At 37.3% G+C, this 13,612-nt stretch overlaps 1 protein-coding gene across 2 annotated transcripts in view; it reads right to left on the reverse strand.

Moving 5' to 3' along the window:
• The window catches only part of PPP3CA (protein phosphatase 3 catalytic subunit alpha), a 292,969-nt gene that overhangs the window by 8,169 nt on the left and 271,188 nt on the right, over positions 1-13,612 (reverse strand). For both annotated transcript variants that reach the window (XM_082653807.1, XM_082653806.1), the window contains exons 11-12: positions 2,768-2,852; positions 683-780 (exon numbers count right to left, since the gene is read on the reverse strand). In XM_082653807.1, the coding sequence (XP_082509933.1) occupies positions 683-780; positions 2,768-2,852 (183 nt within the window). The remainder of the gene's footprint in view (positions 1-682; positions 781-2,767; positions 2,853-13,612) is intronic.

The raw sequence follows: 13,612 nt of genomic DNA on the forward strand, positions 1-13,612 counted from the left end.
GAGAAATTTCCATCATTACAAAAAGTTCTATTGGACGGCACTCATCCAGAAAACTACGGATTTTAATACAAAATCTACCTTCAAGGAAATGTTTTCATCCTTTCTTAAAAATAACATATGATGGTACTCACTCTCTTATGTTTTGAATGGGTAAGTCAGAGAAAAGGCACCTATGACTTCATTTCTATTCAAGTGGATAACAAAATCATCCTTTTATTCTCTTCCTCCATTCTCCACTAAATCCTAGACTTAGGCGTGGATAGTTCTGTGTCTATGTGTTTATTTCATCAATCCAATAGATAACCTGTACATTTAATAAAAATGTAATTAAAAAGTTGTTTTTATCCACTGCTTGGCTCCAAGTGGTCAAACCTACTGTGCGTGTAGATAAGCTGTATGAGTTGTCTTACAGCGAGGCCTGAAATCGTGGTTAGTGTGCAAATGAGGACGTGGGGGTAGCTGGGGTCAAGAACACATTCCAGCAAATGAGGGAGCTACTCTGTGGGGCGCGACTGGTCAAACTGATGGGGGTGCGGGAAGGGAGGGGGGTCTCAGCCCTTCTTCCAGCTGAGAAGATCGGAAGACCAAGACGGACCTTAAATGCGTGAATAAATCAGGGCTCTAACGACACAGCTGACTGAGGTGCCTGCACACGGTGTGTCGTACCAATGGGCCTGCTTACCGCTTTGCAGGGTTTGCTTCCCTCCAGAGAGCACTCCACTGGGGAGCATGCCCGTGGGCGTCAGGCCTTTCAGCGTCAGCACACTCTCACTCTCTTCTCTGCAAAGGCACAATGGGGATGACACATTAACTTTTATTTTCTTTCAAGACAAAGAAAAGACTTAAAGGAAAAGATGTATGTAAGAACTCACATTTACTTCTGCCTTGGCTCTCTTGAGTTTTTTCTTTTTTTTTACTTGAAACATACTATATTTTCACACATTCATATAGAAGTAGTGGTATGCCCATGACATGACGGCTAAGATAAAGTTGGGAATTATGCAATTGTGGAAGTTCAGTCTCTTCTGACTGAACTGGAAAACAATTCTACTTTTGTAAGCAGGCTCACAATACAAAGTGTTTGTGGGCATCCTCCACGACACCATAAATATGTTAAAAAAAAAAAAAAAAAAAGAGCCATGGAGAGGGCTGTTGTAAGTTTTCCAGCCTAGGCTCTGCAAAAATGTGTGGGGCTGATTTGACTTGTGAGAGAAAACCAGAGAGTATAACAGATTTAAAAGATCTGATCTATGGATTAGGGAAGGAGGAGTTACATTCAGGGGACTGTTAAGGAATTCTGACATCCCATGACAAATACACAAACGAATGGCAAGTCGCTGATGAAACAACTGGTCAAATTTCCAACTTTTTTCAGTCTCTTTCCCCATGGATCTGCTAATACAGCGTTGTTTTATTACTCATTATGACAACTGTTTTACAATCAGTTTTATGTACATCATTATTTGAATTACATTTATTAACCACAGCACAGCATTAATCAAATGATTAAATAACCATAAAATAGGGATAACCTCATATATTTCCATATAGTAGACAGTGTAATCCCACATAACCAGAAAAAAATACTTACAATACACATATATATCTAATGTTTATAATATGTACAACTACTTACTCCACATTTTTATGAAGATGGCTAACATAGCCCACACAGAATTCCTAAACTATCCCCAAACCTGCTGCTTCACTATCTTTCTGGCAGAAATTAGGATATGAAATTATACAGTGTGGAGATGGACTTTCTCCCAAGATATTCCTATTTATCCCTGTTAATAATGTGATTGTGAATTGACTGGATACTCGTCACATATAATCATACTGTATTTTTTTTAATTAATTAATTTATTTTGGGCTGTGTTGGGTCTTCGTTTCTGTGCGAGGGCTTTCTCTAGTTGTGGCAAGCAGGGGCCACTCTTCATTGCAGTGCACGGGCCTCTCACTATCGCGGCCTCTCTTGCTGCGGAGCACAGGCTCCAGACGCGCAGGCTCAGTAGTTGTGGCTCATGGGCCTGGTTGCTCCGCGGCATTTGGGATCTTTCCAGACCAGGGCTCGAACCCGTGTCCCCTGCATTAGCAGGCAGATTCTCAACCACTGCGCCACCAGGGAAGCCCTAATCATACTGTATTTTAAAGTAATCTTTTGAAGAGAAATATAGACACTTTGTATTATCCAAGAATAGATAACTGAATTAAAGTGAAGAAAAGTGTAGTTAATTCTCTTCAAGAAAACGTGTTTTCTAAGCCCATGCTTAATAATAACAAGATACATGATCTATTTAAAAAATAACTACTATATGGGAACTGAAACACTAAATAACTTTTTTCTCTCAATGATTTATTAGAATAATATAGATTCACATGAACAAGCTTTATGGCTGTTCATTTCCTAGAAATCTAGTGGAATGTACCTGATAAATTCATCTTTACCACAGAGAGAGAATGAAAAATAGAAAGGATTATAATAGCTTTTCCATTTCATACCATGTTCAACCTATTGTGAAATGAATGTTTTAAAGTCCTGCAGCAAATAGAGGGATGGAATGTGAAAGTCCCTTTAGAGGCTTTCTCTACAGAAATAATTCAGTAGATTTCCATCTGAGGAAAACAGTGAGGAGCTGACAATTCCATTTTAAAAAAATAATTCAGAAAAAGCAAAGAGTTTCGAGTAAAATACTTAAATTACCAGATTAAACTATTAAAATGTTACTGAGTGACAATCAAATGCAACAGAGGACCATGATCCCACCTGAGCACGGAGAACACTCTGGCCATCTTGCCGATCGCTCGTATCTTGTTCCGTATCACTTCCTTGCGGGCTGCAGCCGTTGCACCTATATTTTAAAAACAGAGTTGAGAAGTCAGGTGACTTTTTATTTAACTCTAACTAGTTTACTAATTTACATGTATAACAGACTGCAGTTACGCCAAACCAGGTTTGTTTTTTTTCCCCCTCTAAGGATTTATCTGGAAATCAAATTTAAAAGTCTATGCTTCCAGGCAGGAATACTTGCCTGTGATACTTAAGAGGTCCCCAAAATGCCAAAGAGCATCTTCTGAGATTTCCAAGGGGAGAGGTAAAGGGCTAACTGAAAACTTACTGAGCAGATGGGGTGGGTTCCTACCCTTCTCTTCTGATTGAGCTCCCTTCTCTTCTGTTTATACAGAGAGAACGTGCATTGGCAGGAAGAGGAAGTGCGTCACCAGGATGGATATTCCCCAGAAAGCGTGTACCAGGGAGCTGGTTTCCTCTCACCTTCTCTCTGATCTGAAAGCCCTCAAACAGCTCCTTTTTTTGTCCATTTCTTTTTCTCTAGTGGCAATGACACCATAGCAGGTATCCCCCAACACATCTAATTGGATTGCATCTATTTTCCCCCAACAACTCCCCACTCCCCATCTGGGCTCGGCCATGTGTCTTGCTTTGGCCAATGCGACATGAGCACAAGCGATGCCAGCAGGAGCTTGAAAAGCACATGGGGCTTGTTCCGTCTCTTGCTCCTTGGTATTTACCCAAGAGAGTGGAAAACTTATGTCCACACGAACACCTGTCCACAGATATCTATACCAGCTTCATTTGTAATTGTCAAAATGGAAGCAACCAAGATTTTCTTCAGTAGGTGAATCTACTGTGGTCCATCCAGATAATGAAAAATTGTTTGGTGCTAAAAAATAATGATCTCTCAAACCAGAACTTCGTATTGCCAGCTATTCTGCCTGCAAATGAGTGGAGGAAGTCTAAATCCATATGGGAGAAAGCCGTTCTCCAATCCAGTCTTTCTGATAACCAAGTGGAAACATGGATTCTTATTCATAATTGTTTCCTTGAATTAGACTCTGTTGGCCAAAACACTGGAGGAGAAAATGGCGTGTGTGTAGGCCCTACCTCATACTTTATGCTGAGTTTCTAACAATATTTATTGTTATCTACGATTTGCAATTATGATTCTTCATATAATAAAACCTGTCCTAGAGACCATCTGAAAGTCTGAAGTTTCTGTGCTTGAATTTTAGATGACCTATGATCAGGAGACTCCTTGAAGGACATTTGTTAAGGGAAAAAAAAGTGGCATAGCAATCTCCTTATACTGGTTTTCTTATCTATTATTTTTTTCAGTTATTCTGTTAAATCATGTTTCAGTTTACTTATTTGGTATGCTATTACCACTCTATGTTTAATATTCCCCAGTCTGACTGACCCAGTCCACTCAGAGGTCATGATGTGCTAAGGGGGAAAGATTCTAACTGTCTCCAAAAACAGTACAACCAGATCATAAAAATCAATCCAACAGACACAAAGAATGGAAAGAGTGGGAGAACCCCAAAAACGGTGACTATATTTAGAAGCACAACAAGAAAAGCAGCAAGAAGGAGTAGTTAAATGTCTAGAAACGAAATTGGATATATTTAAGAGAAATGAGAAGGGGGAAAATGTACAATCAAGTAAGTGAAAAATACCTAAGAAGGATAATCTCTCAGAAAATTTTCATGAAAGGACTTGTAAAAACCATAACCAGAGCAATGAAAAGCAAGAAACTAAGTAGGAAAGGAAGGGGAATAGATTATGTAGAGCCATCCTTTTCAGCTCAGTATGAGCTGGTACTCAGAAAGATGCTCAAAAAAAATACAGAATTTTATTTATTTATTTATTTTTTAAACATCTTTATTGGAGTATAATTGCTTTGCAATGGTGTGTTAGCTTCTGCTGTATAACAAAGTGAATCAGCTATACATATAAAATATGGAATTTTAAATGTAAAATGAACATTCTGACAGTCTGAGCCCGTTTAGCATTCCTTATTTTTCAGACCTAATGACTTACTGGAGAGTATAGAGCAGGTATCTTACTTTATGTATTCATAGTTGTGCTCCCAACACTTGGTGGTTCACAGCATATTATAGCACTTTTCTTAATGAAGAAATGCTGTCTCCTTTTAGATTTCTCAATAACCCAGGTAAGAGGTTTTAGTACTTCTTTTATAAAATTAGAATATATTTACTCAAAAAGTCAATTAACTTAATCATAGACAGTAAGAAGAGACACTAAAAACTAATATCTCAAAGTTCCATTCTGGGGGATTACCTTCAATATTTGTCAAATAATCAAAATCAAAATGAATATCACACATTTACAACCCACAAAAAAGTAAAATAACCAAATACAATATCTGAGTTAATATGTAATCAAACTGAAAGGAGCTGAACAGTAGCAGGAAAGAATTAAGTACAGATATAAAGGTCCTTGTATATTTAGTATTGCTATTCCTGGCTTCTGGTATTTTCCAGAGATCATTAAAACTCTTATTCAAATACTTATGTTCCATTGCAAATCCTCACAGCCCATAATTCAATAGAAAGATCAAGGGAAAAAAATGCATGTTTTTCAGACTTCTACTAGCTGTGACATGCAAATACAATGTCATGTTTAACATTCTTGGTACTTGCTCTATTTAAGTTGTGGAAATATACCACAGTAGCTCAACTTAAAATTCAGTATATTGAATAATAAAGGTGCAAAAAAATACCTTTTACATTAAACTATTTTTAATAGTTAACTCCTGTTAACTATTTTTCGGAGAAGAATCTAGTCATTTATTTTAACCCAAAAGTCCCAAACTGAAAGGCAATGTTTCCTAAGTTTAAAAACATTAGTAATTTTAAGTACAATTTCATTTTGTATTTCCATTCAAATAATTATCACTTCTTTTTTAGGCCTCTCTTTTGCTTCACCTTTTAAGAGCTCATCTTCTTTTAAAAAGCCTGGGGTATTATGCTACTAATTCCAGAATCTAGGCACGCTAGCACACTCCATTTTCCTCAAAGGCTAATGTACAGACCAAGGGAATCTTTAAAGATTGCTTTGACCATGTGTACTTCCTGACCTTAACTTAGTGCCTTACTGACTTCTCATGAAGTATGAAAGGTACGTATGCCAAGTGGCCTGCTGAGTGAATGCTGTCAGCCTCTGAAGGGAACTGGAAAACTGTGGCAGCATCGCAGCGATGAGGAACCAAGTGCCAGGGTGAAGAGAGGTTCTTACATGTGGGCTACCTGCCACGCATTAGAGACCCTGGCTCTGTATGGCCCACGGTCCCCATCCATCCATTGAGTGACTACTATAATTCCTCAGTTTTAACTGAATTAGCAGTGTGTGGAAAGTGCTATATAGAATACAATTTATTACCCAAATCATTTATTCATAAAGTGTTCTTGTGAATCCTATCCTGTTCTATAGCCTGCCGTGTGCTAACTGCTAGCAACAGAAATAGGAGGAAAGCATGGTCTCTGCTTTAGGAGATCACGTGAACGCCCATAGCGCACCGTGACACATATTAGAGAGGAAGCAGCAGTGGCGCGTGGGGCCGGTGGCTGTCAGCTAGACAGTAGACTGAGCACATCTCTTCTTAGCTCCGTGTTCAGTAACTTTGTACTGGTAGCTTGAAACCAGTGGTAGGGAAGAGAATTTATACCAACAAAACCTGCAAGTGCTACAAACCAGGGTCTTTTTCCCCCTGCAGTGAAGCATTGTTAAATATTTACCACTGGAAGTAGATGTGAATAGTCTGGAGAAAAATAATCACCCAAATGGTAATAGTTGAAGGATCCTGAAGGATAAATAAGAGTTAAAGAGAAAGGAGAATTCTCCATAGAAGGAGGAGAATATTCAAGCATGTGGAGGCCACAAGAATCCATGTTATGTTCAGATGATGGTCAGAAGTCCGGTGTGAATGGGGTTTGCCCTCACTGGGGCGAGGGCAGGCTGAGAATGAGGAGAGAAGCAGGGCATGCCCGGGGCTAAATTGTAAAGGTTTTAGCATAGCAGTAGGGACAAATAAGAAGTTTAGACATTAGCATTTATCACAGAGGTACAGAGAACTTACTTTGCACTTACCCGCCCCTCTTCAAAAAAACGAAAAGAGAAAGAAATAAAAAGATGGACGGATGGTTGTATACAGGGACAGAGATGTGAGAAAGCAAATATAATCGAATGTTAATTGTAGAAAGTAAGTGATGGGTACGTGTGTATTGACTATACAATTGTTTCAACATTCCTTTATGTTTGAAACATTTCATAATAAAATGTCAAAAACCCCCACTGTATTTGGAAGAAGCTTGGTTTTGAGGGAAAAGGGAGAGAGCAGCTTTAAGAAGAGAGGTCTCTCCATCCCTCCCTTCCTTCGTGTTATATGGGGGATGCATGAGTTTCCCAAAGGAGGCAATGAAGAAAAGTTCTCAGTGCACTGACATTCACCCCTTCCTTCCTCCAACCATCTCCAGGGGGAAACTGGACTGGTAAGATAAGCCCAATTCAACAGATTCTAATTGGTATCAATACCTTTTTGCAACTGTAAGACGTGATGATGAGCTGTCTAAAATTTTAATGCATTGATAGATGCCAGGGGCCTGGGGGTGGGGAGGGGGAATGGGGAGTTAGTGTTTAATGGGGACAGAGTTTCAGTTTAGGAAGCTGAAAAATTCGGGAGATGGATGATGGTGAGAGTTGCACAACAATGTGAATGTACTTAGTGCCACTAAACTGTACAGTTAAATATGGTTAAATTAGTACGTTTTATACTATGTGACTTTTACCATAATAAAAAACATTAAAAATACATGCAAAAAATCTTTTTTATACTTGAATATCTTATAAAAGAGGAATATTTTCATATTATTAGAAGGTGAAAAAGGAGCTTGCAAAAAATTGAATTGCTTACTCTTTAATGGAAAAAGTAGCAGAAAATTTCCACTTCATTATTATATTGGTTTCAAATGTTTTGCTATGATTTAGGCTTCTTTCTTTAAAGGACTTTTAACTAATACAAGTGTATCCATAGCATATATCTTTAAATGAAATATATTATATTAAAAGGAGTGTATATACATTAACATTTCACGCTTTTTCAAAAGAAAGATCTATTTTAAGAACTATATTTTGCTGGCAAGCTTCGAATCTCTTAAAGCTTTTAATTCAAATTCTGAGAAAATATTACAGAAAACTCACCACCTTTTCAAACTTTTAAAAAGATAACAAAGTTCATCTCTGTAAGAAGCCTATTCTACTTGAAAGTAAAGTTTGATTATGACTCATTATTTTTAAGCAGAGTTTAGACATGTCTCCAGATTTTATTTTCCGACACCATAGGGCAATTACTGAATTTGAATACAGGTTACTGATGGAACAAAGCATAAGGTGCTGAGATAAGAAATATCTTTTGTTGTGTTATATTAAAGACAAAAATTAGTTTGTTTTCCTTCCAAATCAGCACTTTGAAATATGATATAAGGCAAAGGCAGAATATGTCTTCAGAAACCTCTAAAAACCTTGCATAATTGGTCTTTATGGCTCTTTACAAATGATGGTGAAATTATAAGTATATAGACGGTCTTATCTGGGAGAACACATATCCCAAATTGACCCCCATTAAGGCTATGAGGCCAAAACATGTACTATAATCCCCAAACCTTATTTTCTTGTCTTTTCTTTCTCTGACCTAGTTTAAAAATAACAGACCTTGAGCAACTATACCTCAACCAAGCAAGGCTATACAGAAATTACTTAAACATCTACCCAGTTTTGCCCTTGGCTGTGGTGAACTTGACAAGTGCTTCATTATACTTTTCTACACCACCAAGCCCTTGAGTCCTGGGATTTAGGGACAGCACCATAAGCACTGAGAAATTGTGTTCATTCTGATGGACTGGCTTTAAAACTGTGGCCTTTACATTTTTTACTCATGCATCTACAAAAGTATATCCTCCAAAGAATACTATTCTCACCTCCGAGTTTAAATAATTGTAAGCAATATAATGTTGTAAACATTGCCATTTTAAAATGAAATGACTATACTACTTCTTTTAAAAATCAATGGCATATAAATATCATAGCAATTTCATCCTACCATCATCCATTTAAAGAAAAAAATCCATGAACAAGACATTCATTGATATTTAGAAATCTTACAGTAGTCCTTTTCTCTTTGAAATTGCATTTCCATTTTCCTGATTTTATTTTAGTGAATTATATATTTATACTTTAAAATATTTTTATCACATTATACTTTGCTGCCAAAAATATGTTTAGAAATTTAAATGAAATGTGTTTTTTAAAATTTCCTGAGACAATAAGGCCCTAAGCCTTCAAAGTTCCTTTGTAATCAATATCAATTATCAGTAGTACATAACTGAGCTAAGTAGCACAAACATATGATAAATTTTTATGAATATTTAAAAAACATAGAAATGTAATTTGATTGGAATGCATCCCTTAATGATAAAGATGGGAGGGCGGTTACACTGCCTTGATTAAGGAGACTTCCTACGCATTGAGTTTCTCCAACGTCTCTTTGTTTAGTACTCCAGGCAGTGTTCATAGAGACTATGTTTAGGGAGACCCATGCCTTTTTGTTAAAATGAGAGAAAAGCAACTGAGAAAGAAGAGGTGGGAAAGGAGAGGCTGCAGTGAGCCTTGCAGCTCAGATGAGTTCCCAGGCTGATCATTTTTAGGAATGAGGACATATGGAAACTGAGGATGTGAAAATAGATTCCCTTACTCCTCTTGAAACTTCTCTGGGTAACCCCAATGGTCCAAATATTCTGGCATGAAGACAGCTGCTCTATCAAGTATTAATCACTTTCTAGAGGTGACAGTTGTCACCAGCCATGACTTGAGAATCCTGCATTGCTGATCCATTTAGGGTCAGTGCTGGTTAAATCTAGTCCAAAGAGACTGGAGGTGCTGCCCCTCACATAATAGCTATATGAATGCTTATGTAGCTTACTCTCTTAGGCAGAGAAAAACACCTTTAGGATAATAAATTTTAAAAATCTCTGTAAAAATTCATCTTTTTGAGGATTACAACCTAAAATATTTGGAATATCTTTCTAATTTTAATTCTAACAATAGCATAGTACATATCCATAGGTGATAAAACTGGGACATAATGGCTACTCATTCCAAATCACTCCAAACCACATATTCTGAATTTCTTCCATATGTTTTTTAGCTCAACTAAAATCTCAGCATGTAATAGCATCTACGATGGTGTGATATTTGGCATAAGGCTATTCTGTCTTATATGTCATTTTGAAAGCGGCAGCTCCTTGAAAAAATATATTTTTTTGAATAAAAAGACTCTTCTGTGTAATGGATTTTCAAAAAGGCCAGTACAGCCTAGACAGTTTCTTCCACCTTCTCTTGTCATAAAACATAACTGGATTCTTCAGATAGGAAGTCTTAAAAATGTACAGACTGCTCCCACATGTCGACTAACTGTCATTATCTGGTTATCTTAGATATGTAGTTAAAAGATACTTTCGTTTCCAAGCGCTAATTTGATTCCATGGACTTTTGTTCTCTGAGACATTGCGTTCCATCTGTTCAATAATTCCTTGGTAGACTCGCAGCAATTGGCTATAAGCATGATTATAACTTGGGTAAAAATTAAAGACTTTAAGCTAGATTAGGAGGCTTCGTTGATTTTTCAAGAAACTATTATATATTCAGCCTATGTTTCAAGAAACTATCATATATTCAGCCTATGCCTTACAGAGGACATTTCCATTTATTTATATTTACCAAAGTAGAAACTAATAGCATGTGAAATCTCATTTGGATTGAACTCTGTATCATAATAGAAATGCATCAAGTTTATAAACTGGCAATGAAAATAAAAGCAAAATGAAATGAAATAACAAAGGTCAAGCTAATAATGTAGATGTATTGTCTATAGGAGAAACAATCATAATGCCTGGATGTTTCATCTGTCAGGATTATTTTGGATATAGATGAGGATTTAACAGTTGAAAAAGGTATTTATTAAGGACCTAATTGTGCATACGTGCTAAATGCTGGAAGAAAGCATTTAGACCAGAATTTAATTCTGGACACTTATGGATTTATAAATTTATCAAATAGTAGAATGATATTTAAATGTTATCTCTGAAATTACAGAAATTGAAGGAAAAAATAAACCAATATAGTAAAATATCATATTTGATTGTCCCATGTGTTATACCCTAGACAGAAAGCTAATTGAGTACCATTTGACAGCACGACAAAAAAGCAGGCTGAAAGACGTAATACTGCTCCAGTCGTCTGACAGCAGAGGATGGTCAAGGTGCTGGCATGTATTGAGATGATGTGAAATAAAGCCACTCGAAGATCTTCTGATGCTATTCAAGAACTAGGCAGGGTGTTTTGTCAGTACAGGGGGGATGTAGTGAAGATTTTGCCCAAAAAGGTAAATAGGGAAATGAGCATTAGGTTCTGGCCAATGATCAGTGCACAGGCCTGCAGAGGCAACTGAAACAGACAGAATGGTTCCCAGGTCGTGAGACTTTAACATCACTGAAATATATTATTATCTTATCAGAGGAAAGGGATATGCCAGTCAAAAACTGTACTGGTCAGATACAGAGGCATAAGAAAGAAGAGAAGCTGAGGCAAACATCTGACGTTGTCTAGGAAAGTACTGTCCAGGGGCCAATGGCCTTTCAGTGTTCTGGCCTTACAGCAAGACTTCAGATCATAAATACCTGGCTCGTCGACTTCTTTTAAGACAAATGAATAAACTGGCATGTGAGAGGCAGAATAGCACAGTGGTGAAGAACTTGTGTTCCGGAGTAAAAGACCTATTGAGTCTCAGCTCCCCTGTTTACAGGCTGTGCTACCTTGGATAAATTACTAAGCTTCTGTAAGTCTCACCTTACTCATCTAAAAAATGAGGAAGGTTCTAAGTGCTTTATTTGTATTATTTCGCTTGGTAAGTTGTCGACCTAAGGTCATCAGCTGGGAAGTGGGGAGCCCAAACCAGGATTCATGACAGTAGCAGGCTGGTGATCTACTTCCCAGGTGGGTGGAAGAATTACCTAAGTTAATTCGTTTGTTCATTCTCAACATTCAACAAACACAAGTGCCAGGTACTGTGCTATCTGCTAAAGCACTTAGCATAGATCATTGGTATACAATACTCAAAAATGTTTGCTCTTTCTATTAAGAAGAAGGAAGTGCTTGTGCAGAAGTGAATATTCCAGTTCTTCTAACAGTTACATTTCTCACTGTAAATTAAAAGGTTGATTGTGTGATCTTCATTAATATCATGCTGCCTAAGTTGGGGCCCCAGTTGTGTTTTGTGCCAACCAGGCTAAAGGCTGGGCCCCAGATGATGGCCAGTTCACTAGGGGAGAAGGGGAGAATCCAGGATGCTGCTGGCTTTGCTTTGAGGCAAAAAAATAGACCGCTTCACAAAGATGGGCTGACCAAAGAAAATCAAGATATCTATTTCTTTAAAATTCTAAGAAAAACTGGAAGAAAGTTTCATAGCTTCTCGTAAGCTAGGAGTAAAGATGAAGGAATAAAAGGGATTTTTAGGAGAGCCAAAATAGATTACCCTCATAGAAAAATATTTTTAAACTTTAGATTTTCTGAGCATTCATTAAACTTTTTCATATGGCCTTTAAACCTGCCATCTGAGATCAAACAACTATAAAGAGAATGTTTTACAAACTTCAGACTTACAACGACTGTCTGCTGTTGTTCAATCAATTATTAATTATTCTCATATAAGTACAACCTTCAGATTAAGAAGTTGGACCCATAAAATGCTTTAGTACAAAGAGAAGCACGTAAGCTCTGCCAAAAACGCATGAAAACTGGATCTTATTTTCTTAGGGTATCAATTTTCAGCAAGCTGACATTACCCCCTATACTTCTCTCTGTGAAGAACACTTCTTTCATATGTCAATTACCTCAACCTTGTGTGTGAGAAGTGAAGTTTTTCTAAAATATAGAGACATACATATACACAAAATCTTTGCCTTTGTTGAAAAAAGAGAGCTCTCTACTTTAATACCTTTCAACTAAAGAATACATTAAGGATTATAAAGCCCATGCTTATTTCCCTTCTTAGTATACAACATGGACTTCCTTCTCAAATAAATTTTATAAATACATTTAATCCAAGTGTATGCTTAGATATGCAATAGCTAATGTTTAATATAAGTTGGCCAATGTCACCATAAGTTGAAGGAAAACTCAAATGCTACAAAAAAACAATGATTTTTAAAACTGTGAATATTGTATATGTGTATAGTACAGGTGTCTATGGAATACAGTATAAACTTTTATTTACTGCAAGCATTTTAGCCAATGGTGGACATTATCCAACCAATTAGCTCTACTAGGGAGATGACTGTTTTTTTAACATTTAGTTTGCTCTGCAAAGTCTGCACTATTTTTTTTTTTTTTTGGCAGTACGCGGGCCTCTCATTGTTGCGGCCTCTCCCATTGCGGAGCACAGGCTCCGGACGCGCAGGCTCAGTGGCCATGGTTCATGGGCCTAGCTGCTCTGCGGCATGTGGGATCTTCCCGGACTGGGGCATGAACCCGTGTTCCCTGCAACGGCAGGCGGACTCTCAGCCACTGCGCCACCAGGGAAGCCCCAAAGTCTGCACTTCTGTGCAATGTGAAAATTATGCCAGCTAATATAACTCATTTGTGCAAAATCATGTAGTACAATAAGAAGAGAAAGCAGTACTTTTAATGTCTATGTTACTGTATCATTTAAGTTGGCAACTTAAAAAGATTTTAATTATT

The sequence above is a fragment of the Grampus griseus genome (assembly GCF_964374135.1).
Source record: "Grampus griseus genome assembly, chromosome: 4".
Taxonomy (NCBI): domain Eukaryota; kingdom Metazoa; phylum Chordata; class Mammalia; order Artiodactyla; family Delphinidae; genus Grampus; species Grampus griseus.